This window comes from Onychomys torridus, chromosome 4 (assembly GCF_903995425.1).
Source record: "Onychomys torridus chromosome 4, mOncTor1.1, whole genome shotgun sequence".
In the NCBI taxonomy this organism is placed as follows: Eukaryota; Metazoa; Chordata; class Mammalia; order Rodentia; family Cricetidae; genus Onychomys; species Onychomys torridus.
The window spans coordinates 107,244,124-107,272,106 of NC_050446.1; the positions used below are offsets into that span (position 1 = coordinate 107,244,124).

Consider the following 27,983-nt stretch of genomic DNA (forward strand, 5'->3'; position numbering starts at 1 on the left):
CCGTCTAACTGAACTCTTTGATTGGCTACACTTCGTCCCGCCCTCCCGTTGCGTGCTTCCTTGAGCGTCATAGACGCGCCAAAATAGAACTCCGGAGGAACTCGGAGTTTAGCTTGTGGAGTTGTGCTCGGTGTTACCCGCCCTCCTTCTCGCGTTCCGGTGCGCCGCGACGCTGGGACCCGGGCGGCCCGGGAGCCGGAGTGTCCCCGTAGCCCTGCGTGGCAGTGCGCAGCGCCTCGGGCGCGATCTGGGAGGACTCGAGGACTCCCGCAGTTAGAACGTGAATGAAGTCAAGGATTGTGGGTGGCGCTTCCTCTGGCTTACTTCCCTAAATATTCGTTGGAATTGCCACCTTTCTCAGTATGTTATTCTGTTAGGTCGATGTGGAACGTAGTGTTGCGATGGAATGTCTGATCTTGAGGGTCTTGAAGACTTGAGTTTTTATCTCAGTGCGTTATTACAAACAAATTTTATGAGTTTGCTTATTTGCGAACGATTTATTAACTAAATCCTCTTTAAGATTAGGCTTTCCTAAAGAATTTCACTGCAGTGTATGAATATATCATTAGTAGTTTGTATCTATGGGATAGGAATTTTTAGGTGGAGTTGTTTTCTTTTCGAACAGTTTTAGGACAGCTTGCCACAGAAAATAATACAACGAAGATTGAGGTACGGTATTTCCCTAGTATCATCCAGGTGAGAATTATGTTCAGCTAGTATGGCCTAATAATAGTCTCCGACACTGCAAACAGGTTCAAGTTACTGTCTTATTTATTTCTTGGTGGTTCTTTTTTTTTTTTAATTTATTTATTATATATATGGTATTCTGCCTGCAGGCAAGAAGAGGGTGCCAGATCTCATTACAGATGGTTGTGAGCTACCATGTGGTTGCTGGGAATTGAACTCAGGACCTCTGGAAGAACAGCTGGTGCTCCTAACCGCTGAGCCATCTCTCCAGCCCTTGGTGGTTCTTTGAAAACTGATGGCTGAATAATGTCTGTAGTCTACCTTAAATCGTGATGGGGATTAAAAGAATAACTACACAATACATAAGGTTCATACTGTAGAGTGGAACTTTGCAAGCTTATGTGCTGTTCTCAAACACAGTACATTAAATTTCCCCCTTTTACTACGTTAATCCATTTTAGGGGTGCTATTTACTTTGAGAAGACATGAGTGGTGCATACAGAGGGAGAGGTTTTGGACGGGGAAGATTCCAAAACTGGAAAAGAGGAAGAGGTGGTGGGAACTTCTCAGGAAGCTGGAGAGAAAGAGAACACAGAGCTGACCCCAGTAAAGCTGCAGGGACGCACACTTCTGGTAAGTGCATTGAATGATCTGTTTGTTGTCTCTCATGAAAGAAACAGCTCAAGGGCCAGTAGATGGCTGAGTCGATAAGGGTGCCTGCCACCAAGCCTGTTGATCCTTAGTTAGATCCCAAGGAACCCACATGATGGAAGGAGAGAACTAACTCCTTCAAGCTGTCATATGACCTCCACATGTGCACAGTGGCATGTGTGTGTGTGTCCATGCATGTACACAGACTACATACACATAACAAATGTTAAAAAAAAAAAAAAAGCAATTCATGCCTCGTAGACAGCAGGAAATAGTACTTACTGAAATATCCAATTTAGAATCTATTAATAGACTCTTGTAGAAGGAGACACTACGGGGGAAAACGGTGCTTTGCTTTTTACTAACATAATATTCTATCTTTTCAGAACAAACTTCACAACCTTTACTTCTTCGGTCAACGTTGGACCAGTTTATGCCGTATAAGGGCTGGAAGCTTTACTTCTCTGAAGGTAGAATAAAGAGTTGAGAAGTACCGTGAGTTATATGTCCATCTCTGGATACTACATTTCATGTTGCCATGATGGTTGAATATCTGATACTTGCCTTTTGCTCTTCCAAACATTTGTTCGGAGATTGATTGATTGATTTATTTTTAAATTTTTTTGGTTTTTCGAGACAGGGTTTCTCTGTGTAGCTTTGCGCCTTTCCTGGAACTCACTTGATAGCCCAGGCTGGCCTCGAACTCACAGAGATCTGCCTGGCTCTGCCTCCCAAGTGCTGGGATTAAAGGCGTGCACCACTACCACCCAGCCAGAGTTTTATTTTTACATATTTTAAAGATGGAATTTAAGGGATACCTTCCTAAAAAACTAAACAGCTGCATTTCACTAGACTGAATTAGCATTACAATTTTGAGATTACAATTAAGCATTGCTCTGTCTCCAGGTCTTTGGAAATAATTTGACAAGTGACAGTATGAACAAGTAGAATTTACTTTGCAAAGATAGTGGTTATGTTTAGCTCCATTCGTGTGTATGGCTTTGCATTTATTATAATGTTTAGTTTAAGTATATTATATGAGATATTTGGATTGATATACCTTTTGAGGAGTCTAGGACTCAGTAGAAAGTTTCTCAGATATTTGGACTTTTATGGATATTTCAGGTTATTCAGACATCAGGTTTTGTTTAGAATCTCAAATATTCATTTATACCAGTATTTATCCAAATGTAATCACAATACAAACTAAGTAAGGGGAGAAAGTGTATGGTGTTTCTGGGAGTCTGTCTTAGGAAAATATAAATGCTTCCATGTGTAATTATTGGTGCTAATGCTGTGTTTGTTGGCTTAGTTTACAGTAATAGTTCTCCTTTTATTGAGAAGATTCAAGCATTTGAGAAATTTTTCACAAGGCATATTGACTTTTATGATAAGGTGAGTGCTTTCTACAACAACACAGACAGTCTGTCTCTATGTGACAGCTAACTGGACAGTATGTTGGAGGTGGTAGTGAGCATGAGCACTGGAGTTGGATGGGTGTCACTTAGATCCTGGCTCTACCACGTAACAGCAGTGTGGACCCAAGGGGATCACTTTCTAGCATTCTCATCCTTGGAGATATTACTGTAAATACCAATTTCAAAAGTTTGTTAGGTATGTATATAAAAATATTTACAGTATTACAGCCATGTAATAAAACTTAGAATTATCACTGTTTGATTATTTCATGCTTTCTCAAAGTGCATACTAAATGGTCAGTTATGGTAATTGACTCAGAATAGCAATTGTTATATTTAAATTTTAATCTTTTATAGGATGAAATAGAAAGAAAGGGAAGCATTTTGGTGGATTTTAAAGAACTGACAAAAGATGATGAACTAACTAACCTGATACCAGATATAGAAAATGCACTAAGAGATACCCCTGAGAAAACCTTGGCATGTATGGGCCTGGCAATACATCAGGTAAGTTTGGCCAATGTTTTAAATGGAGATACCATAGTGCCAGTCCTTTTTAAAAGGTTCTTAGGTTTTACTAACGGAAGTTGGGTAGAACTTAAGGATTGCAGAGTTCCCCTAAGAGATAATAAGGTCAGCCTATATACAGTTTCCTTGAGTCATTTAATCTTATTAAAGATACTGAAGTTGTACTTCCTTTGTGAGGAGGCCTCTGATTTGACATGAAATACCAAACAAGCATGGTGTCCGGAACTTGGAGCGAAAGGACTGCCCTCAGATGGCGTTTCTCTGCTGGTCCCATCGGTAAACTGGAAGTAACAGTTGTTATGTGCTTGTGTCAGTTTTTCTCAGGGACAGAGGACACAGCACCTGAAAGCACCCGCAGAAGTGCTTCAGGGTCAGGGAGCAGACCCATGACAGGCGCAGATAAGTGCTGGGCGCCTTCAGAGGCGGGGCAGAATGGGAAAGCTCAGGGGAAGGTGTGGGCTTTGAGAGCTCTTAGAGGGGTGCGTAGAACCTGGACATGGCAGGGGAGGTCAGGACATCCAACTGCAGTGGACAGATCATCACACAGTTGTGCGCACTGTGGGGAGCCCTGCACTGGTAACCTTGCCTCTTACCTTCAGACTCATCCAGTCCGTTATTTCTCTAGCCAGGCAACCATGGCACCACTTTATCTCTAACATGCTCCTAATCACAATTCCTTTCCATCCTTCCTGCTCTGGCTTGTGCTGAGGCATGGCCTACAGAAATTTTTTTTTAGTGGAACCCAGTGGGTAATGGCTTTGAGGGCCGTTATTTTATTTTATGTGTATGAGTATTTTCCCCCACATAAATGTGTATATTGTGTGTGGCTAGTGCCCAAAGAGGTCAGAAAAGGGCATTGGTTTCTCTAGAACTGGACTTATGGATGGTTTTGAGCCACCATGTGGGTGCTGGGAACTGAACCTCAGTCCTTTGCAAGAACAGCAACTATTTTTAACTGCTAAGCCATCTCTAGCCCCTGCTGTAAGGACTTTTAATGTTAAGTTTATTTGGGAGAGAAGATAGGGATGCTGAAGTTTTCTAGTACAGGTGCAAGAAGATCCCAAATAAAACAATCTACTGCAGAATGAATGGTCATAATGAATTATCAGTCTTTTAACTATCACAGTACTGTTTATTTTTTTCTGAGCTGTTCATGCACTTTGGGCTATCTATGAGAATTCTGCTTAAAGAATATTTACTTTTCAATTGTCAACTAAGGTATTAACCAAGGACCTTGAACGGCATGCCGCAGAATTACAAGCTCAAGAGGGATTGTCTAATGATGGAGAAACAATGGTAAATGTGCCACATATTTTTGCAAGGTGAGAAACTTGATGCTGTTTTTTCTTAATAATTTTTTGATTATTGTACAAACAAATGGGTTTCATTGTGAAATATTTATACATACATATATCATTATTTTGTTTTTACTTTCCTCTCATCTCCCACTGGCCTCACTTATTTCCCCTCTCAGCTTTTGCCAGGACCCCTTCCTCCCCTTAAATAGTCCCCACCTGAGAAATAGAGGCAGGCAGATCTCTGAGTTCAAGGCTTGTCTCTGTAGGGAGTCTTTTTATGTCCTGGCTCTCTTATAACCACACAGAGACTTGTTATTAATTACGAAGGCTTGGCTGATAGCTATCTCTTTTTAGTTATCTCTTATAACTTAAATTAACCAATTTTTATTAATCTATGTGCTGCCCCAAGGCTCATTTGCCTCATTTACATACTGTCCATCCTGCTTTCCTGCTTCTTCCTTGCGATTGCCCTTCTTCCCAGCATCCTCTGTGTCTGGAAATCCTGCCTAGCTATTGGCCATTCAGCTCTTTATTAAACCAGCCAGAGTGACACTTCTTCACACTGCACAAAATGTCTCAAAGCAACAATAAAACAAAGCAAGAAAATAAGAGAGAGAAATAGAAAAAAAATTGAAAAAAGTTAGAAACCCCAAAGTCACTTTATAGAATTTTCCTTTTGGAATTAGTTTTCCTTCCTTCCTCCTCCTCTTCCTCCTGTTCCTCCTCCTCCTCCTCCTCCTTCTCCTCCTCCTTCTCTTCCTTTTCCTTTCGTTTGTTTGTTTATGTGCTTTGGTTTGGTTTGGTTTTGGTTTTTCAAAACAGTTTCTCTGTTAGCCCTGGATGTTCCAGTACTCACTCTGTAGACCAGGCTGGCCTCAAACTCAGAGATCCACCTGCCTCTGACTCCTGGGTTCTGGTATTAAAGGCATGAGCCTCTACAGTGGCTTCCTTTTTCTTCTTTAATTATCTCCCTCCCACTTTTTCCCTAGATGGCAATATGTGGGATTTAGCATTTTTCATTTTTAATAACATTTAACTCGTGAGATTTCTGGGACGAGTTCTGTGGCTGCTCCCAAAGAAACTTGTGAAAATACAACTCTTTCTGTTCATTGTAAGTTTAGATAGGCACATTCTTGTTTTATTTTTAGAGTGTACAACTATGAGCCCTTGACACACCTCAAGAACGTCAGAGCAAACTGCTATGGGAAGTACATCTCTGTGAGAGGGACCGTGGTTCGTGTCGGGAACATAAAGCCTCTTTGCACCAAGATGGCTTTTCGCTGTGCTGCATGTGGAGAGATTCAGAGTTGCCCTCTTCCAGATGGGAAATACAATCTTCCTACAAAGGTGATATGTCCTTTAACTGGCTTTACCTTCTGTCTTCTTTAAGAAGGCACATCAGTTTACAGAACATTCCCCAGTGTCTTTGAACAGAGCTGTCACAGAGCAAATGGCCTTGCATTTAGAGCTCAGACCCACCAGACTTTATTATTTCTCATGATTTCTTGGTTTAGAAGGCTGGAAGAACCCTCACCTGGGTAATCCTGCCTCTGTGTCTCTATGGAGTTGCCATCACATGATGGCAAGAGCTGGTAGAGTGAGGTATCCTGGCTGAGCACCTTTCTTACGGGCTGGCTTTGGCTTTTCATACATATGATGGCAGTTCAGAGCTTGTCTGCTCATGGCTGCTGACAGCTGTTGTGGAAAGAGATCAGTTGGTAGGCACAACTTTCGTAAGCCAGCCTTGCAGACCATGCTCCGCCATGCTCCGTCACTCTGTCACAGTAGAGTGGAGTCAGTCACAGACTTCCCCAATTCCAGAGAGGAAACTAACTCCTGCTCCTGATCAGGGAGTTAATACTGTTGCATAACTGCTACAATGCCTTAAGTTTATAAATGCGTCTTTAGCTTCAAACACCCAAAAAGTGACTCCAGAAGACTTGAACACAGTCTGCATATACAGTGAGAATTACTAGTCAAGTGAATATATTCCACATTGCAAAGGAGGCTGGAGGAGAGCTGAGGGTTCATGAAGGTCCTTAACGAAAGACTTTTCAAAATGAGAAGACTGGGTCAAAGCATGTAGACTGAAGGAGAAGGGGCAGTCAAGGGGCCCAAGCCTGGGAGAGTTCCTGGGCATAGAGTAAGGGATAAATAAGTACATGATATGGAGCTAATGGGGAGCTTTGGCTACTCATAGCAAAAAGTAAGTACAGAAAATAAGAAGGTGCAGCTAGAGAAGGACCAAGAATGACATCTGAAGATTGTAACAAGAAGTGGGTGAGATTGTAACGTAGTGCCGTAAGATGTGGTCATGGCTTACAGAGCTGGATGTCAATCTTGTGTTGCAGTGTCCTGTGCCCGCATGTCGAGGGAAGTCATTTGCTCCTTTGCGCAGCTCTCCCCTCACAGTCACAGTGGACTGGCAGTTGATCAAGTAAGCTCTCAGAGCAGGAGTAAGGAGGAGTTCTCATTCTGCTGAGAAAGTCGTTTACTTTACTATATGTATTGTGGCATCTGATCTGCAGACTGTTTATTTGATGAGCCTCTGTTTTTAAACAATAATTATCTCTTTGAAATTGATTGGTTACTGAATTCTAGAAAGGATGCAGCTATTACATCCCATAGCTACTGAGAAGTGGTTCATTTTGTGTCTAAATGTTGTGACTCATTTCATATTCCATGATGGACTGTGATTAATATTGAAGTTTTAGATAATCACTTGAAAGTGGGCTATTTTATGACATGTTCTCATTTTCTTTTCAGCATTTTATACCATTTACTGTTATCTTATTTTGCTTTATTTGTTTTGCAAGTAAGACATTGTATTTTTCAAAGAAGTAGGTTTGTTTTGTTTTTTTGAGACAGGGTTTCTCTGTAGCTTTGGAGCCTCTCCTGGACTAGCTTTGTAGACCAGGCTGGCCTTGAACTCACAGAGATCCACCTGCCTCTGTCTCCCGAGTGCTGGGATTACAGGTGTGCACCACCACCGCCCGGCAGAAGATTTATTTTTATTTATGTGTAGTATGTCTACATGAATTTATGTACAACTGTGTGAGTGCCCAAGGAGGTCAGAAGAGGGACATCAGAAGCCAGAAGATTGGCGTGGGATTGAACTCCCTGGGGCTGTAGTTACAGGCAGTTCATGAGTGTTGGGAACTGAACTTGGGTCCCCTGGCATAGAGCAGTAAGTGCTCTTAGCCATTGAGCCATCTCTTCAGGTTCCTCATTTATGTATTTTTCATCTAGTCATTCCAGGGTTTTTGATTATATGTCTGTGACAACACCCCTTCCCCTCCCTGCCAAAAAAGTCTGACAGCTCAAGTCTCTTTAGTTATTTTCCTGCTGTTAGTGGGAGGTCCGATGCTGTTCTTACGCTGTTCCCTTTAGGGTGCTGGACTCCCTGCCCCTTTTGTAATCCCTTCATTTGTGCGGTTAGGAAATGGTGAAGGGATATTTAGTTGTCCTCATGCCCCCTGACACTTTTTGTCCCGGATTGTCTTTAGCTGTCCAGTGTACCAGCCACTACTTTCTGCACTTCCAGTCCGATGCATCCCTCACATCGCCTTGAGTTTGCCTTACCCTTTCATTTCTCTGCATGCTTTCCAAATTGAGTTGGCTCTTTGTTGTATCATCTCTAAAAACCTTTGCTTTTTATCTTCTTTGTTGTTATTGGGTTGAGACCAATTTTGTAACCCTTGTGTAACCTTGTACCCACAATTCCATCTTAGCCTCTTGAGCACTGGAGTTACATACACACACCACCCTGCCTTACCCTGGTAATTTTAACTTTGTGATCTCATGCTTGTCCTCCCTCTGGTCCCATCTCAGAACACTTTTTATTTTTATTTTATGACATGCTCTTAGACTCCTGTTTTTATTTTCTCTTCCTTGAATTATTGCCATTTCAGAGAGATCAGGTGAGAAATTGTTTGGAGAGGTGGGATCGTCTCTGCTGCTCTCTGTGGGTTGGAGTTCTTCCTCCTTGGGCCTTCTTCCTGAGTAAGATGGGAATTCTGGTTGTTCTGAGTGTTCTTGAATTGGTTTGAGCGTCTTAATGCTGAACTGAGAAGGCTTTATTCTGGAGTTGAGATAGCCTCAGGGACATCTTAGCTCCTCTCTTAGAAGGAATTTGCCCTTTTCTGTAGGATAGTGCTCTGTTGCCTGATGGTAAATTCTCATTCTTTCCCTACCTGATTGCCCACTCCTTCCAAAGAGATTCTAACCACTTACTTCTGTACTGTCTCTTGCTGCCCACCCCCAACTTTGAGAAGCTCTTGGGGCTCTACAGGAACCTAGGCTGCCACTTCTCTGTCTTGTGAACTTTGTCTGTGCAGTCTGTACCTCACTGTGCTTCACCCATCACTGCTGTACGGTTTGCTCTCTTCAGAACTTTCACTATAGCTCACTTGTTGACGCCACTTGTACATGCTCCAAACTTGTCTTCACTTCTGTGGTGAGTCTTACTTGTTGGATTCTTGAGGGATGCTAGGGGAAATGCATACGTATGTTCCTTCTGCTCTCCTGAATTGGAACTGCTGAAGTAATTTTTGAAATGCCATTGAACTCCTTAAAAACCGGCCTGCCTTCATGTAGAACAGCAGTGTGCAGATCCTGGAAAGTCACTGTGTTGAAGAGACAACTGAACGTAAGATGTGTCCTAACTGAAAACTGTTGAATGCCTTAGAATACAGGAGCTGATGTCTGACGCACAGAGAGAAGCGGGCCGGATCCCTCGAACAATAGAGTGTGAACTTGTTCATGATCTGGTAGATAGTTGTGTCCCAGGAGACACAGTGACTATCACTGGAATTGTCAAAGTCTCAAATACCGAAGAAGGTATGTTGTAACTTTCTTCATAACTGTTTCTCAACAGTGGTATGTTAGATGTTAGCTTTTTTCTCTGTGTAAGATACTTCTGTAATCAAGTAATTTAGGAATTCCGTGTTTCTATGTAAGATGAAGTGTTCTAGTCCTCAGGAAGCTGAGGTAGAAGAATTGTCACAGTTTGAAGTTAGTCTTGAGGCCTTGTCTCTAAAAAGTCTCAAGTGAATGAGTAAATAAAATCACTGAGTCATAAATCTTGTTTAACAGTCAAGTTGTATAGAAAATAAAAATAATACATTTAATATTTTGGATTTTCAGGTTCTCGGAATAAGAATGATAAGTGCATGTTCCTTTTGTACATTGAAGCCAATTCTGTTAGCAATAGCAAAGGACAGACAGCACAGACTGCAGAGGACGGTTGTCAGCATGGGGCGTTGATGGAGTTCTCACTTAAAGATCTGTATGCCATCCAGGAGATTCAGGCTGAAGAGAACCTGCTGAAGCTCATCGTCAAGTATGTCTTAGTGGCCCGAGGCTCTGTTGTGGATGTGCATGTCAGCGAGCTCTTGGTAACTTGTCAAAATGGTCACCAAACCTGAGTCTGTAGGCCTCATGTAGCTCACTATCTTTTGTTCCAGGACTTGTGAGGGATTTTGTGGTTTTGAATGGTTAAAAAAAAATGAAGAATACTTCATTACACAAAATGATATGAAATTCAGGTTTCAGTGTCCATAACTAGAGCTTTATTGGAACAGAACCACATTTGGTCACTTACATGATATCCTAGCTGCCTTTGCATTGTGTGACAGAAGTAAATAGTAGCAATAAAAGATATCACATGGTAAGGGGTGTTTATCCTTAGGCCTTTTTAGAACAAAATGATACCTAGCGTAAATGATGACTGTCTCACACAGAAGTTTGCCATGTAGTTATTAGTTTGTAATATACTCACCATACTTGATGTAGTATGCTTTTGGCATTCTGGCAATTTGGGAGTAATTTTGAAGAAATGGGGAAAATCAAGAGACTGCATAAAGGTTACCTAAGAGAGGTGAAGGAAGGAGACTTGGAATGTGTTCCATGAAGAAATTGATCAAGGCTTTGGGCTCCAGAGTTGAGTCTTTCTGCTTTTTGTATGTCAGTTTGCCAACTGAGGAAAGTTTTGAGTTACTTGAGTTTTTATCCTTAAACTCTTGGAGTTCCCCACCAAATAGCCACCCTGACCTACTCTGGGAAGCTAGTGCTGTGATGGGGTCAGCGTGGGCAAGCCACCTAGGAGTTGTCTGAGCAGGCAGGCAGCGCCCCAGGAGCAGCCGTGTTGGGGCTCAGACTCCTGTCATTCTCTTGTGGTTGTAAGTGAAGCTACCGCTTTTAGCGGCCCCTCGGCACTACTCACCAGTTTGCCTTTCTCTCCTTCTGTCTGCGTGTTGGTGATTTCATCATCCAAACTAAAGGTCTTCAAGGAATTCTCTTTCACTTCATTAATCTAGCAGATTGGCAAAGTAGGCAGGCTACTTTTTAGCAAGTTTTTAGTGAAACACACCACACCAGATTGATTGGCATGTTGTTAGTGGTTGCTTTCCCCACTACAAGTTGAGTGCTAGAGACTGAGTCAATACAGTCTACAAGGCTGAGATTATTTACATCCTGGACCTTTGGTTTATTGACCAATACTAGATAACAAACGGAGGACCACAAACAGAAGGTAGTATTAGACTTGTCAATATGCAGCAAGTTATGTTTTAGTTTAGATACCTTTGGAAGCAATAGTTTGGTTAAGTGTCATTTATTTGGAAGAAGAGCTCAGAAGTAGCAGGAAGGCAGGAGTAACACAGACAAGGGATGGCAGCCGGGCTGTGGTGCCCTGAGACTGCCTCTTGGGGACCTAGATTTGAGGAGCAGCCCATCACTTCTGTCCTGCCCTTGTGTCTACTAAGGATGCTTCTGTGGCCATAGGAAAATCTGTGATAGGTGCTTAGGAGGAAGCAGGTGGCAGTTAGACTAGCACATGGTAAAGATTAGTTCCAAAGGGCTCCAGGTTCTGTTTACATTTATTTAAACAAGAGGAAGATTCACACTTTACTCCTGGCTACTACCCTGTCCATTTTTATGTTTCTTACTTACAAAATGGACACATGCAAATTCTGTGTGTGTGTGTGTGTGTGTGTGTGTGTGTGTGTGTGTGTGTGTGTTCGTGTGTGTTCCCGCGCGCGCGCGCGCACTTGCTTATGTGGACATCAGGTATGTTCTTTGTGTTTCTCTATTGCTAAGCATTTTACATTTTGAGCCAGTCTCTCAGTGAACCTGGAGCTTAGAGGTTGGCTAGACTGGGCAGTGAGCACCAGGGATCCTTCTGTCTCCACTTCCACAGTGCTAGATTACAGCTTTCCATTATACCTGTGGTGTTTTGGGGGGTGAGGTGGGAATTGTTTGGTTTTTTTGTTTGTTTGTTTGTTTTTTTGAGAAGCCCTGGCTGTCCTGGAACTCACTCTGTAGACCGGGCTGGCCTCAAACTCAGAAATTTGCCTGCCTCTGCCTCCAGAGTGCTGGGATTAAAGGCATGTGCCCCCAGCACCCAGCTTATATTTGTTTGTTTGTTTGTTTGTTTGTTTGTTTTGTTTTTTAACATGGTTCAGGAGTGTGAAATCCTTATACTTTTGCAGCCAATACTCTACAGGCCGAATCATCTCTCCAGTCCTCGTAGAGCTATTTCCTCATATTCACATTTTTAATCTGACCCTTTTGAGTTGAACTGAAAAGAAATGAAATTTTATGCCACCTTAAAATACTAACCTTTGTGCTGAGCTCATTCATTAGTGTCCTTCTTTTGGTGACTTGACTACACAGGTCTAAAGATGTTTGTTCAAATAAAACAAGTAACTCAGGAATGTGGAAAACCTGAAAACAGTGCATTTTAAGTGTTAATTCTGTGAGATCAGCTGTATATTGAATTACTTGAAGATGTTTTGCAAGCACCCCCTTAGAGGCATGGATTTTAAAGTATTCTTCCCTTTATAGATTAAATAAGACTTTAATAAAGTTTACTGTATGAATAAAACTTGAGGTTTTTACTTAGTGTCCCCTTTTAGACACTAAGTAAAGGAAATTAAGCAAATTGTAAAGTAGATCTTCTAATGAACCTATGAAATTTAAGTTAGAATTTATAAATTGTATTCTGTTTTTCAGCTCACTCTGTCCTGTCATTTTTGGTCATGAAGTAAGTATATTACTTGACCTTCATTCAAAAAGCACATCAAGTTGGCAATGAATCAAATTAATATGAAAAAGTAATGAGAGTCTCTTGCTAGTTTTTAATATGAATCATCATTCTTCATAAGTTGATTATGTGGGAGGCAAATAATGGCCCCCTGGAACTGTCGACAGTTACTGGGAATGGACACCTATGACAGACAGATAGACAAAGTAATTAGACAGACACTAAGTTAAAGTAGGCACCAATAGGTGCTTCTCACTTGGGAATGGATTATTGCCATACGAAGTTGCTCTTAGCAATTTCTAAGATACCACTGATTTTATATACATTTAGTCTTCGTTTTTAATCATTTCTGTTATAGAAGTTTGTTTTTAGATGTTTTTTAAGACATGCCTGGCCTTGTTTCTTGACTTCATTGTAAAAAAAAAGTAATAGTAAAGTTCAGTTATGTTTAAAAGTATCCTAGCTGGTGGTATAGCTTAGGGATAGAGCATCTGACTAATTAGGCACCAAGCCTTGGGCTCCAATAGCACTTCTAAAGGGAAATCATCTCCAGACAGACAAGTCATGCTGTAACCATGCAGGAATGCCTCTTGGTAGTCATCTTGATGTTTTTCCTTTTTGTTCTCTTCTTCCACACAAGCTTGTTAAAGCAGGTTTGATGTTAGCACTCTTTGGCGGTAGCCGGAAGTACGCAGATGACAAAAACAGGATCCCCATTCGAGGAGACCCACACATCCTGATTGTTGGAGATCCAGGCTTGGGGAAGAGTCAGATGCTGCAGGTAGAAGATCAATTATTTAGTATTTTGCCTTTTGCTTATATAATACATGAATAATTGGCAGGTGGCATTTCTCAGTGCAGAGCATGTTTGGGTTGCAGAGGATCTAGTTTGTCTAGGGGTATAGAGGACTTGGAGTTTGTGTGAATAATATGTTATATATCTGGCCCTATTTTCACATCAAGCTAGCTTCCTGCCACATGAACCACATAGGCATCCTGGTCTGTGGCGATGTGAACTGATAAAATGCTATTTTCCTTATGCCATTGTTACACCTAGTAATGCTTTGCTAGTCTATTGTGATGTGACTACAACAATGAACAGAATACTGAAGGAAGTAAAGCTAGGTTGTGTATTCCTTCCATACAAGTACATAAGCATCTTGTTAGGGCTTCAGAATATTCTGGTAAAGGTAAGGGATCTCTGTCTATTACCATCATTTCTCTGAATCCAAAGCAAAACAACTTTTCTTATCAGTCATTTGTTAGCCACCAAAGAAGATTCTGTCTCTTTCACCCAGAGCCTGATGGTATGTCCCTCTTGGGTTCATGATTGCTCTAGAAGGTGCTGTTTGTGGGAAAGCTTGTGTTTTCTCGAGAGTGATACCCCACAGTGCCCCCAAACTCCCTTCTTGCAGTCAGTCCTGTGCTGATGAATCTTTGTCTAGCAGTTGAGTACTCTAGATGTATATCATAGTTGTCTTTGAATCTCTTTGAAGGTAGTATAGGCAGCCTGAAGCTAGTGCTTGTATATATGTAGTGCTCCCAGAGGTGGTCCTGATGTGGGACAGGACTGCTTTGATTTTGCCTTTGCATTTTCATCCCCCCACCCTTCACATGTGTCATCTTTATTCCCTGTGGTTGAATGTTAAACCAGGCTTTTTAATCCCTTTAAAACATTGCATCCTTGTTTGGGTCTCTGGCCAGAAGAGCCTACTTTAATCTGTTTTGAGCCCTTGCAACAGCCTGATATCTGAGGCAAGAATATATTATAGTAAAAGTGAAAGCAGAGGCTGGAGAGATGGCTCAGTGGTTGAAAGCATTTGGTACTCTTGTAGAGGACCTGGATTTGGTTCCCAGTACCCACATAGTGGATCAGAACTATCTGTATCTCTGGTTCTGTTGGATATGACACCCTCTTCTGGCCTCCACAAGCACTGCACACATGTGGTAAACTTAATACATTCAAGTAACACACACACACACACACACACACACACACACACACACACACACACATATTATATATTGTTTTTTGAAACTGGGTTTCTTTGTGTAGCCCTGACTGTCCTGGAACTCTCTTTATATACCATGCTGGCCTCTTGAGTGCTGGGATTAAAGGCATAAGTAAATATTTTTTAAAAGGAAATGGTACACCTGGGGATCTGAATTGTTGAAGCTTTCTTCTGTAGTCCATGGCATTCAGTGTTTGTAACTTTTGAACTGGTGTTTATAGGAAGAAGCCTGCTTTAACCTTCATGGTGTCTGATTGTATATATCTTAAAATTTTATTTATATGTGTTGTTCACAGTGTGAAACATTTTTTTTTCTGGCACTTTTTTTTTTTAACTTGGAAGTTCCTCTTGGTAAATAAACAGTTTCAGAATATATTTATTGGTCCTGAGAAAAATTTAATACCAAGCAATGACATTGTTAGTTCTTTTTTTAAACCTAGATTGATGCTTTTAAAATCCTTGGTCAGGCTGGGGAGTTGACTCAGTGGCCAAGAGCAGCACCCATGTAAAAAGCTGGGCATGGCTGTACATGCCTATAACCCTAGGGCTGGTGGGGTCAACCCCAAGAGCTCACTGATCACAGCCTCACTGATAATGGTAAACTTCTGGTTCAGTGAGCAACTCTCGTCTCAAAACAGTAGAGAGTGATGGAGAAAGACAGTCACCACACACACCCCCACAACGTACACGTATGCCACCACCAACGAAAGTAGAGGGTGATAGAGAAGGACATCAGACACATTGATATACACACACACACACACACACACACACACTCCCAAAACAATACAGACAATTTTTAAAAGCTGAAATATTAGAGGCCACGTTTTTAAAAATTAGACCAGCGCTATCAGGAACCACTTAACATTGATATTCCTGCTTCTCTCTGAGCACTTAGTAAACCACCCCACTCTGAGCGTTGTGAGACTTCTCAAAAAAGACTAAGAGGTCATAGAATGTAGCTCATTGTTAGACTGCTTACTTGTCACACACAGAACGGCTGTGGTAGTGTACCCTTATAAAACCAGCACTTCAGGGTCATCCTCTGGACCACATAGTGAACTTGAGGATGGCAGCCTCAGCTGTCGTGAGACCCTGTCTGAGGGTGTGGGGGTGTCAGGGAGTGGCTCAGCAGTTGAGAACATTTGCTGCTCTTTCAGAGGACCCAAGTTTGGTTCCCAGCACCCTTGTCAGGTGGCTCTGAATCACCTGTGATTCCATCTCCAGGAGATCCAGTACCCGATTCTGGCTTCTATGGGAACCAGCACGTTTGTGGTGCACACCACAAATACTCATCAAAAACAAAAGAGACTTCAGGGATAGAGCATTGACTTAGCATTTGTAGTACCTCTGGATTTGAGCTGTTGATGTGGTCAATGCTTCTTTTTTACTGGTGTGTGTGTGTGTGTGTGTGTGTGTTAGTGTTATTGTGTGGAGGCAGTCAGTTGATGTTAGGTGTCTTCCTCTATTACTCTGCACCCTACTCTTTGAGACAGGGTCTCTCACTGAATTTTGGAGCTTGTCGATTTGGGTAGACTATCTAGCCAGCAAGTCTGCCTGTCTCCACTTTTGAAGCTCTGGGATTATGTTACATTGCTTTGTCCAGCTTTTACACGGGAGCTGGGCATCTCTACTTAGGTTCTCATGCTTAATGGCAACAAACCTGAAAGATTCTTTTAAACCTTTTGTTTTGATTAGGCAGCATGCAATGTGGCGCCTCGTGGTGTGTATGTCTGTGGAAATACCACCACCAGCTCTGGGCTGACTGTAACTCTTTCAAAAGACAGTTCCTCTGGAGATTTTGCTTTGGAAGCTGGTGCCCTGGTACTTGGTGACCAAGGTGAGAGCCAAAAGGGATTAATAATACTGGGGCTTAAAAAAATAAAAACTTCAGCCGGGCAACGGTGGCATGCACCTTTGATCCCAGCACTCTGGAGACAGAGGCAGGCAGATCTCTGTGAGTTCAAGGCCAGCCTGGTCTATAAAGTGAATTCCAGGACAGCCAGGACTGTTAAACAGATAAACTCTGTCTCGAAAAACCCTAAAAAAACAACACAAAGCCAAACTCCTTTTTCTTGTTGAAACAGTGGCCTTGCTGTGTAAGTCAGATTCCCTCAGAAGGTAATCCTCCAGCCTCTGCCACATAAGTGCTGGAGTTAGAGGCCCGTGCTGTCCACCTCAGCTTAATTTCTTCCTTTCAGTGAATTTAGTTTGAGAGCCATTTAGACAGCACTGTCCTAACTGTGGATTGACAGTTAGTGTCAAATAATAATCGAACGTGTGGTGCTGTCATTTTATCTCTGGTATACCATTTTAGCTGGTTTGTTTTCAGAATCTTACAGCACATAGATGTCAAAGTTAAATAATCATAAAATATGGATGGTTTCTACACCTCCCACTTGATAACCTGTCACATTTGTGGTCATTTGTTTTGTTGGAGTTTTATGGTAAGTTCCTATGGAGTAGGAGTGGACTGTCCTGTGGGCTACCATTGCTTAATGTATATGTGTGCAGTGAGTACCCGTTGAGCATTACTGCTACTTAGCTCAAAGTCATTCTAGTTAGCTTGAAACAGGAAAGAAAGTGGATGCCATCTTGTGCTCTAGAAGGATTGCCCCATGAATTTAGAGCTGTGACTTCGTTTTCTTTATTTAACTCCATCTTGGCCTTCTTCTGCAACAGAGTCTGTTCTCATTAACATGACCACCTTTCTTTCTAGCAGCTATCACTGTGTTTTCACTTGGCTGTCTCTTGTTGGCCAGATAAAATGTAAGCTTCCCAAGGGCAAGGGGATTTTATCTTTCTGGTGTTGTTCTGCCTGCCTGGAAAAACGGCACCGCTGTACAATTGATAATCAGCAGATACCTACTGAAGCAGACGTTTGCCTGGTGCTCATCGGAAGAAGCAGTGCTTTTCCTAAGGTCTCAGATGAAGGAAATAACGCAAATCAGGGCACTTAGCTGTCAGACTGCCAGGCTAACATTTGATCATTTTAAATTCTAGAAAGAAGTGGAAATAATCCCTGTGCGGTGACTTCTGCCTTACAAAAAGATGTTTTTGTCTGTTTTCCTCACGTGCGTGTAGGCATTTGTGGAATAGATGAGTTTGATAAGATGGGGAACCAACATCAAGCCTTGCTAGAAGCCATGGAACAGCAGAGTATTAGCCTTGCTAAAGCTGGTGTGGTTTGCAGCCTCCCTGCAAGAACTTCCATTATTGCTGCTGCAAATCCAGTTGGAGGACACTACAATAAAGCTAAAACCGTTTCTGAGAATTTAAAGTAAGTCTCTGTGTGCTGTGAGTCAGTAAGGAAAAGATATTGAGAATATCAGTGGGTAGCTCATGGAAGTTACTGGTCTCCAGTAAATGTGCAGAAATGTGCTTAAGTCCTGAAAACTAAGGTACCACAGAGAGCCTACCAGACTAGGAAAGGTTTTAGATGCAGTAATCAGTGTTAAGGAGTGAGAAAGAATCCTCACGTGCTCCACATGTTGAAACCTTGTATGATTATGTACATTGTGTTTATTCTGGCCACTCTATGGATCGTAGTTAACAACTCCATAGACATGTTTGTAGGATGTGTATTGTAGCTTTATCACCATGAACAATCAGAAATGGTTTAAACCTCAGTAAGATTGAACAGTGGGAAGCAGCAGTGAGAAGCAAATGGCTTTGCAGACCCTGGTAGAGGACCCTGTCTGCTTAGCTGGGTAAGAAGGCCTTTTCAAGAACAAAGTTTGCTTTGAGCTTGTGCTTCCTCTTTTGTTTCTCCTGAGACAGGGTTTCTCTGTGTAGCCTTGGCCTGGAACTTGCTCTGTAGACCAGGCTGGCCTTGAACTCACAGAGATCAGCCTGCCTTTGCCTCCCAAGTGCTAGGATTAAAAGTATGAACCACCATGCCTGGCTTGTGCTTCCTTTTCTAATTCATTTTGTGCAAGGGGAACACAAGGTGTATAAAAGAAGAACAGCTTTAACTGATGTGAGTGAGAAGACAGTACCTCAGGAAAGACTGGCCCTTACGTGTAATTGGGGGCAGCTTGTTTCTTTCTCTTCTTCTGTTTAAATTTACTTTCTCTTAAAGATTTATTTATTTTTATTTTATGTGTATTGGTGTTTTGCCTGTGTGTCAGAAGAGAGCATTGGATCCCCGTGGAGCTGGAGTTACAGCTGGTTGTGACCTGCTTGTGGATGCTGAGCCGTCTCTCCAGCCCCTCCCCATCCCCACTGCTTTTGAGATGAGGAATCTCACTGTGTTGCTCAGTGCTGGTCCTAAATTCATGGGCTGACCTTGCTATCTTTTCTATCTTCTCTTGTCTTTAGCCGCTACAGCAGATGTTAACAATTTATACATCTTGAGCCAGGTGTGATGGCACATGCCCTTATTCCCAGCACTTTCATGGCAGAGGCAAGTGAATTTTCCATGAGTTCAAGGCCAGTCTCACTTGGCATAGTGAGACCCTGTGTCAAAATAAATAAAAAAACAATAAAAATTTTTGCCAGGTGGTAGTGGTGCACACCTTTATTCCCAGCACTCTGGAGGCAGTGGTAGGTGGATCTCTGTGAGTTTAAGGCCAGCCTGGTCTACAGAGCTAGTTCCAGGACAACTAGGGCTATACAGAGAAATCCTGTCTTGAAAAAACATAAATAAATAGTAATAATAAATTTAAGAAATGTATGCATCTAAAATAGAAATTGTCAAGCCAGCAAGATCAATGGGTAAAACTTCAATCCAGAACCAACTCCTATAAGTTACACATGTGCTTCATGGTATGCATGCACATGTACACAAAGAAAACATTTAAAAGTAAAAAATAAAACACAATTGTGCTTGGAGATTTGGGGTGTCTTTATCACTGCCTCCAACAAAGTCACTCTTCTATTCATGGATTTTCCTTAATAAATTAATGAAATTCTATATCATAAAGTCTGTATAATCTTGTTGAACAAAACCTACAATGGACTTGGTTGTTTTTAACACAAGCCGCCTTTGGTGGTTTCATCAAAATCTTTAAACACTTTAGATTGCTTTTTCTTTTTACAAATAGAAACTGTTCCTGATTGATAGGATCGGTATGATGCCTATATCTTTACTCTGTTATTCTTCTGGGCATATAGATGCTCTTTTTCCAAAAGTAAGATTTTGCACTTAAGTGGGACATGAGTACTTGAGAGACAGTGTTCTGATCAGACAAGCTATAAAAGCAGGGCCGGAGAGATGGCCCAGCAATTAAGAGCACTTGTTGCCCGTGCAGGGGACATGGGCTTGGTTCCCAGCACCCACACAGCAGCTCACAGCCATCCTTAATTCCAGGTCCAGGGCATCCAGCATTCTCTTCTGTCTTCCACAGGCAGCAGGCACACTTCTGGTGCATAGACACACATGCAGGCAAAAAAGGAAACAATCGTAGAAAAGAGCTCTGAAGGCACTGATAGCCTGTGTGCACATGAGCGTTACCAGGGATAGCATGCAGAGCTCAGTGGCTTTGCTCTCTGGTGGGGAGTTGGAACTTGTAGCTGTACTGAAAGCTTATTTCCTTAACTGGAAGCGTGACTGTTGTTTACTTCTAAACAGTTCCTTAGGTTTTTCTGTCTCCGTTACAAACATTGCTGCTGCTTTCTTCCCTGCTTCCTAGGATGGGGAGTGCCCTACTGTCCAGATTCGATTTGGTCTTTATCTTGTTAGATACTCCTAATGAGCAGCATGACCACCTACTTTCTGAACACGTGATCGCAATAAGAGCTGGGAAGCAGAGAGCCGTTGGCGGTGCCACAGTCGCTCGTGCGCTCAGTCAGGATTCCAACGCTTCTGTACTTGAAGTGGTTTCTGAGAAACCACTGTCAGAAAGATTAAAGGTATACCTGTTTCTTAATCATTTAGTTGTATTCCATGCTGCTTTGGAATCATCTAAACCAGTGGTTCTCAAACTGTGAGTCACGACCCTTTTGGGATTGGTGATCAGATATCCTGCATATCAGAAATTTACATTACAGTTCTTAACAGTAGCAAAATGAGTTATGAAGTAGCAATAAAATAATTTTATACTTGTCCCCACAACATGAGGAACTGTATTGAAGGGTCGCAGTATCAGGAAGGTTGAGAACCACTATGCTAAGGCAGTTGGCCTGAGAGCTGTGACCATAGTGTTTGGTTTATTTGGAGAGGCTTTGGGAACTTTTTTAACAAGCTAACTTTAGCTTTTTTTTTTTTTTAAATCCTACTCTAGGTGGCTCCTGGAGAGAAGACAGATCCGATTCCACACCAGCTGTTGAGGAAGTATGTTGGTTATGCACGGCGGTATGTCCACCCGAGGCTGTCTGCAGAGGCTGCTCAGGCTCTTCAGGGCTTCTACCTGGAGCTCCGCAAGCAGAGCCAGCGCCTGAGCAGCTCGCCCATCACCACCAGGCAGCTGGAGTCTCTGACCCGCCTGACGGAGGTCAGCATCTCCTACACTCATGCTTTTCCTGGCTGGAGGAGGAGGGGAGGAGCTTAGCCTGATGACACAAGCCTATAAGCTCAGTTACTCAGGATGCTGAGGCAGGAGGATTGCAAATTGAAGGCCTGCCTGGACTACAGAGTCAGTTCAAGGCCAGACTAGGTTACTTAATATGAGACATATCTCAAAAATCAAGAGAGGAGTTCAGTGGTCTTGAGTGCTTTCTTAGCTTGTGCAAGCCCTAGGTTCAGTCTCCAGTACGGTAAGAGGTTTCGTGTGTGCGTGCGTGTGTGTGTGCGTGTGTGTGTGTGTGTGTGTGTGTTTGATAGTTTTGTCTAGGAGACATTAAAAAATTTTTTTAAAAGGATAAATAAAAGGGTTTATAGAAGATTAAGTCACTTTTGAAACATCAAAGCTACAGATTTCTTTCTAAGTATAGAACCAGTTATGTCAAGCAATGTCAATTTTTTTTTTTTTTTTTTTAATGACACTGTAGATTCCTGGAGTGTCTGAAAAATGGTTCGATTACCTAGAATCCTAGGCTTTCAAGTTGAGCATATGGGAACACAGACTGTTGAGTATTCTGACTGATTTGGTTGTGACAGGTCTGGAGGCGTAGGTAGCCTTTCTAAGAGCAGCGCTGTTTGTCACAGTGTGCGTGCTCTGGGTGCTGCCGCAGTGAAGATTAGCTGCAATGGATGTTAAGGTTCTTTTGATCCTAAAATATGATTGACTCCTCTGGTATTTTAATTCAAATAAACTGATTTCCTGAAAATAAAAGGCAAGGACAAAAACACATTTTCATAACCAAACCTCATGAAATGAACACACAGGAAAAAATGTTAATAGGTAAAAATGAATTTTGGCTATATTTTAAGCTATTTGTACACTTCTCTAATTTTTAGAGACATTTTTATTCTTTGAGAATTGCACACATGCATACAACGTATTTTGATCATATTCACTCCCAGCCCAGCCCTCCCCATACAATGAATAATTAAGACTAGATCCAACACACTTGCACAGATAATGGTGACAGTATTTATCATTTATTGTAAAATAGTTGTTTTCTTTCATAGGCACGAGCAAGGTTAGAGTTGAGAGAGGAAGCAACTAAAGAAGATGCTGGAGATATAATTGAAATTATGAAACATAGGTAAGATTGACGCTGATTTTACATAGATGGGGGCAGTGCACACACGTGTGGACACACACATGTGGACATCAGAGGACAACCAAAGTCAGCGTTTTCCTTCATCCATGTGAGTCCCAGGAATTGAACTCACCTTGTCAGCCCTGGCAAACACCTTCACCTGCTCAGTCATCTTGCTGGCCCCTTAATTTTTGTAGGAACTATTCTTTCCCTTTCTTTTTTTCTTTCTCACCTCCCTCCTCCCATTCTCACTCCCTCCTTCCCTTCCTCCTTTCTTCCTATCTCCTCACCGCTCTCTTTCCTTCCTTCCTTTTGGTGTTTTTGATAGGTAATTTCTATTTCTTCAGGGTAAATTATATAGATAATGAATTTGCTTCATGTCAGAATCAGGGTGCTTTGCCAATTCCTCTCTGACCCTGAATAATAGTTCTATATAGTTGAAGAGCACGGGTTTTCTAGTCCAACTTCAGGCTGCCATGACAAGTTCTACCACAGGCCGCAGTGGCTCAGTGCAGTGAAAGGACCTAGCATGCAAATTGGATGATTTGATTCCTGGAAACACCATAAATGTGGAAGGAGAACCAACTCCACAGAGTTGATGTCCACAGTTGTGCTGTGGCATGCATACACACCATAATAATAGTGTTCTGTTAGTGCTAATTTAGTGCATGTTGGTGGACACTACTGTCTGCCAGATTGATGATATTAAAGGCTACATAGATCCCTCTTCCTTTGACTCATACCGTAAACTGAGATCATATCTATTGTGGGATATTTGTACACTGTGTGAAGATGTATTGCTGTGATTGGTGTAATAAAGAGCTGAATGGCCAATAGCTAGGCAGGGAAGGGTAGGCAGGATTTCTGGGAAGAGAGGAAGAGGAGGAGGAATCTAGGCACACCGATTATGCTAGAGAGACACCAGGGAGACACTGAAAAGGTCAGACATACCATACAGAGTAGAGGTAACCAAGCCATAGGGGAAGAATATAGATTAATAAAACAAAAGTAGCTTAATTAAAGTTATAAGAGCTAGTGGGAGAAGCCTAAGCTAATGGCCAAGCTTTCATAATTAATAAGTCTCCATGTTGATATTTGTGAGCTGGCAGTCCCGATGAGAAGTACTACTACACAGAACAGAAGTCACAACGACATTTTAGGTCTAGCAGTCACACTGTTCTGGTAATTAATTGTGCAGGAGTGTGGTGCCAATGATTACTCCCCTCCCAGTAGGGTCTAGCAGTCACACTGTTCTGGTAATTAATTGTGCAGGAGTGTGGTGCCAATGATTACTCCCCTCCCAGTAGGGTCTAGCAGTCACACTGTTCTGGTAATTAATAGTTCAGGAGTGTGGTGCCAATGATTACTCCCCTCCAGTAGGGAGGCTTCTCCTTGTTCTGCTTATGTTCACTGGGTTCTGGTCTGTCTGTGGTTTCTTCCCTCTGCTTATGGGTAGAAGGGGACCTTGCTGCCCCCTAAAGTTGAGCAATAACCTGCAGCCTGTTCCTTGCTTTTATAGGCAGTCTGTGGAAGAGAACCTTCTCTTTAATTCAGTGTGTCAGCAACAGTGGGAGAGAATAGTTTGATCAATGGTGAGGATTACCTAGCATTGTCAGAGATTGAGAGCTGGCTAAACACATTGAGTTCAGATCTGTTAGACTAACATGCTTTCTTGGTCTATGAGAACAAGGACCTTATCGTGTTTACCAGCATCTTTCCAGGGCCCACAATCATGGCTAGCATGTGATATTAAACATACTTCATTAATTCATTAATTAAAGTACACTCTTTAAAAAAGTTTGCCCTTTTCTTTCTTTAAAGATTTATTTATTTTTATGTATACAGAAGAGGGTGCCAATCTCATTACAGATGGTTGTGAGACACCATGTTGTTGCTGGGAATTGAACTCAGGACCTCTGGAAGAGCAGTCAGTGTTCTTAACCTCTGAGCCATCTCTCCAGCCCCTAAAAAAAGTTTGCTCTTTTATAGTTCCTATCTCTTCTGCTTTTTGAAACCACTATTAATGTGTTATCATGTGAAATTACATTTTTAACTGGGAAGTAGAAACCTGATCAAGAAAAATCTGAACCATGACATAATTCATCTGAGTTAGCATAGTACATAGCTGGACATTTTTTGAAAAGTAAATGTTTTTATTTAGTAAACAGTTTATGTGAGTAGTCTTACACAATAAAAAATATTCTACAAAGAGTAGAGAGACTAGGTTGCTGTGAGATTTTCCACCTCAGGGGAGTATGTCACATATTTTACCTATCTTTTTTTCAAATGGAAGCAAGGAAGCGTGGATTAAAATCCAGGTGACATTCATTAGTAGTGTAACATTTGGAAAGTCATTTATCCTTACTTGCCCAAACCATCTTCATCTGTCAAATGGAATAAGGATAATTCCCAAGGCATTAGGTTACTAGGAGGATGCCTGTGTTAAACAAGTATAATTACCATGTCAGTAACTCAAGGCATTTCTGACAACAAAGGAACGTTAATTTACTATACATCATCCAGGTGGATTAAGCTTGTAAATAATGTGCACTATTCTGTTATGTGCTCTTGTCTTACTTAAATGATGCACATTTCTGTTTGCACAGTTTCTTACCTATTCAAGGAACAGATTGTGACCTTTCAAGATCATTCCTAAAGACGCCTTAAAAATGAAGAGTGATTAGTTAGATTTGTTTACTGCCCTGAGCCCACTTCCTGACAGGTCACCAATACTTATCTGATAGTTGCTGAGTAAAAAACTTCACCTGTTAAACTGGCTATGGGATTTTATGTGTCCCATTGTACAGATGGAATCAGCAGTAGAGCTGGATTACAGGGTGGTTGATTCCATTTGTAATGGGTGTTTGCAGACTCTAGCCAGACTCAGGTCAGATGCCTATTTCCATCTTTTGATGATACTGTAAAAATAAGAGAAAACAGAAGAGAAGTGGGGGTAGTGTCTGACTGCCATCCTTGCAAGTCAACTGAGCTGAGTTCATTCCTAGAGTATTTATTTTTAAGATTTTTTTTTATAGGTATATGTAGACAGACTTTTCTGTCCCACCAGAATAACCACACAGAGACTTATTATTAAATGCTCAGCTGATAGCTCAGGCTTGTTACTAACTAGTTCTTATAACTTAAATTACCCATATTTCTTATCTATGCTGCATGACAGTACTTTTTTTGTTGTTTGTTTGTTTGTTTGTTTGGTTGGTTAGTTGGTTGGTTGGTTTTTTTCGAGACAGGGTTTCTTTGTATAGCTTTGGAGGCTGTCCTAGATCTCACTTTGTAGACCAGGCTGGACTGAAACTCACAAAGATTCACCTGGCTCTGCCTCTCAAGTGCTGGGGTTAAAGGCATGCGCCACCACCACCTGGTAACAATACCTTTTTCAACATCTTTTCTTTGTAGGTACTGTGGTAGTTAATAACACATGTTTACCTGGGAAAGCCAAAAATATTCTGTTCAGAAATTTTAGTTTTATTAATCAGTAAGAATGTTTTTAATATTTGTAATATTGTTTTTCAACTCTACATTTTTGCATTTCTTGTTTGCAAATTTGTTTTGGTGTTTTGAGATATGATCTCTTTCCTTTGCCCTACCTGGCCTGATACTTGTTATGTATTTCAGACTGTTTTTAAACTCAAAGTTTTGTGCCTTAGCTCCTGAGCACTGGGATTGTGGGAATGTACTGCCATTCCTACCTAAAAGATTTTTTTAAAGGCAATAATTGTGTTCAACATATATTTATGTCAATCTGTATCATAGTGAATTTCAAAGCAGCTATGTAAATACCACAGTCATTCCCAATCTTCTGTTATGACTTGGAACCCAGTCCAAAAATGTCTGTAGCCATGCCACATGAGATAATCCCTTCTTCTCCATCCTTAAGCATGCTAGGAACGTACTCAGATGAATTTGGGAACCTGGATTTTGAGCGATCCCAGCATGGCTCTGGAATGAGCAACAGGTCAACAGCAAAAAGATTTATTTCTGCTCTCAACAGCATCGCTGAAAGAACTTACAATAATATATTTCAGTTTCATCAACTTCGTCAGATTGCCAAAGAACTAAACCTTCAGGTACAATAACCTAAATACTTACCAGTTTTTTGTAATAATTTCAGAGGGCCCTTATTAATAGAACAAAACCCTTGTTTTTCAAGACAGTTTCTCTTGGAAACTGGAGTTCTCTGGAACTCTGTAGACCAGGCTGGCCTTAAACTCAAGAGATCCACCTGCCTCTGCCTCCCAAATGCTGGGATTAATGGTAAGTGAAACCATACCCAGCAAACAAAACCACTTTTTAATTTTAAGATTTTTTTTTTGTTACTTCTCAAAGGTTTTTGGCATTTTGATAGAGGGACTTTTCTAGGAAGATTTGGGCTCTATCTTTTCCTGACTGTCTGTGCTAGTCAGAGGGTTGACTCTGATTTCTCATTTGTTGAATTATTGTGATCCCACCTGCTCCTACTTCAGAGTTCTAATGGAAGCTTAGGTCATGCAATTTCAAAAGCTAGTCTAAGTTGGGCTATGGTTAAGACAAAGGATTCTTTACTCTTTGGAGTGTTTGGGAAACTTGTTGGGTGTATGTCTGTTTAGAGATTGATGGAAAAGTCATATTTGGCATGTTACTGAATGGGCTGACTCTGGATGTTTGCTTCTAGGTTGCTGATTTTGAAAACTTCATTGGATCACTGAATGACCAAGGTTACCTCTTAAAAAAAGGTCCAAAGATTTACCAACTTCAAACTATGTAACAGACTTACCAAGTCAGAGCCACTTATGGTTTATTAATAGCTCAAAATGATCTTAATTATAAAAACTGAAAATGAAAGTTCTGAGAAATGACACACAACTCTTGTAACAGAAGAAAGTGCTAGTTATGATCAGCTAAGAAGTGGTGTAAGTTGTACATTAATAATCCAAAATCTATCCAGAAGGCTAAAAGTAATTTAGTTATATTATCTTATCTAAGTAACATAAACATTATTTATACTTTTTCTTGTCATGTTTTTATTAGTGTTTCATAGTTTTGTATATCAGGTGTTTATCAGGCATTCAGGTAATACATAAACAAATGAGTATGTGTTCTGGTGAAAGTTTATTTATATTAAACTTCGAAATGTTTAAGTCACAAATAAAAACTATTTGTTTCTAACCTTTATGGTTATGGGCAGTAGGTCTGACTTCTCAATTGGAAGTAGTAGAAATTTGTTGACTTAAGCAGACGTCCTTTCTGGAAAATACTTATTTACAGAATCATATGAAGGCTGATGACTCAAACAAAGAAAAAAATCTTCCAGGAGTAGTTTGTGAAATTAGCCTGCTGCCACAGTGTCTAAAGCGTTCCTGCCTCTCTCTGTGCCTCTTGGCTGCCGTTCCTGCACTGAGCACCGCCTCTGCAGAAGGTGGTAGCAGCAGAGGACACTCTTCATCCGGCCTCCTAAGAGAAAGCACAAGAAGGAACGTTGGTTTGAAAAGCTGGATTACATTCTGGGGAGTTTCCTCAGGTCTGCTTCAAGGGGGCAGGACCCATAAATTCAGAATTCACCATATTTTGTGAGAAGCTTCAGTGGAACTGGACCTCCAGCTAAAACATCTGTAACCAGCAAACACTTCAGCATATAAGCACTCAGGCATTGTGAGCCACTGATTGGAAATAAACTAAACTTCCAGGAAACTGGATGGATGAAAAATTGAAAAACAAAATGTAGGCGGATTTTTCTGTCCTGCCAGCCAGCCCCCAAATAAAT

General features: G+C 41.4%; 1 protein-coding gene across 1 annotated transcript; it reads left to right on the forward strand.

Moving 5' to 3' along the window:
- The first annotated feature begins 106 nt into the window (after window positions 1-106).
- Window positions 107-27,942, forward strand: Mcm8 (minichromosome maintenance 8 homologous recombination repair factor). Its single transcript, XM_036184401.1, has 19 exons — window positions 107-360; window positions 1,149-1,320; window positions 1,725-1,808; window positions 2,651-2,733; window positions 3,114-3,263; window positions 4,503-4,606; window positions 5,731-5,929; window positions 6,934-7,019; window positions 9,270-9,421; window positions 9,728-9,923; window positions 12,596-12,626; window positions 13,267-13,407; window positions 16,337-16,478; window positions 17,723-17,918; window positions 20,272-20,491; window positions 20,863-21,072; window positions 22,152-22,228; window positions 26,121-26,310; window positions 26,895-27,942. The coding sequence occupies exons 2-19, from the start codon at window positions 1,173-1,175 to the stop codon at window positions 26,985-26,987; spliced, it is 2,502 nt and encodes an 833-aa protein (XP_036040294.1). The 5' UTR covers window positions 107-360; window positions 1,149-1,172; the 3' UTR covers window positions 26,988-27,942.
- The last annotated feature ends 41 nt before the right edge of the window (window positions 27,943-27,983 follow it).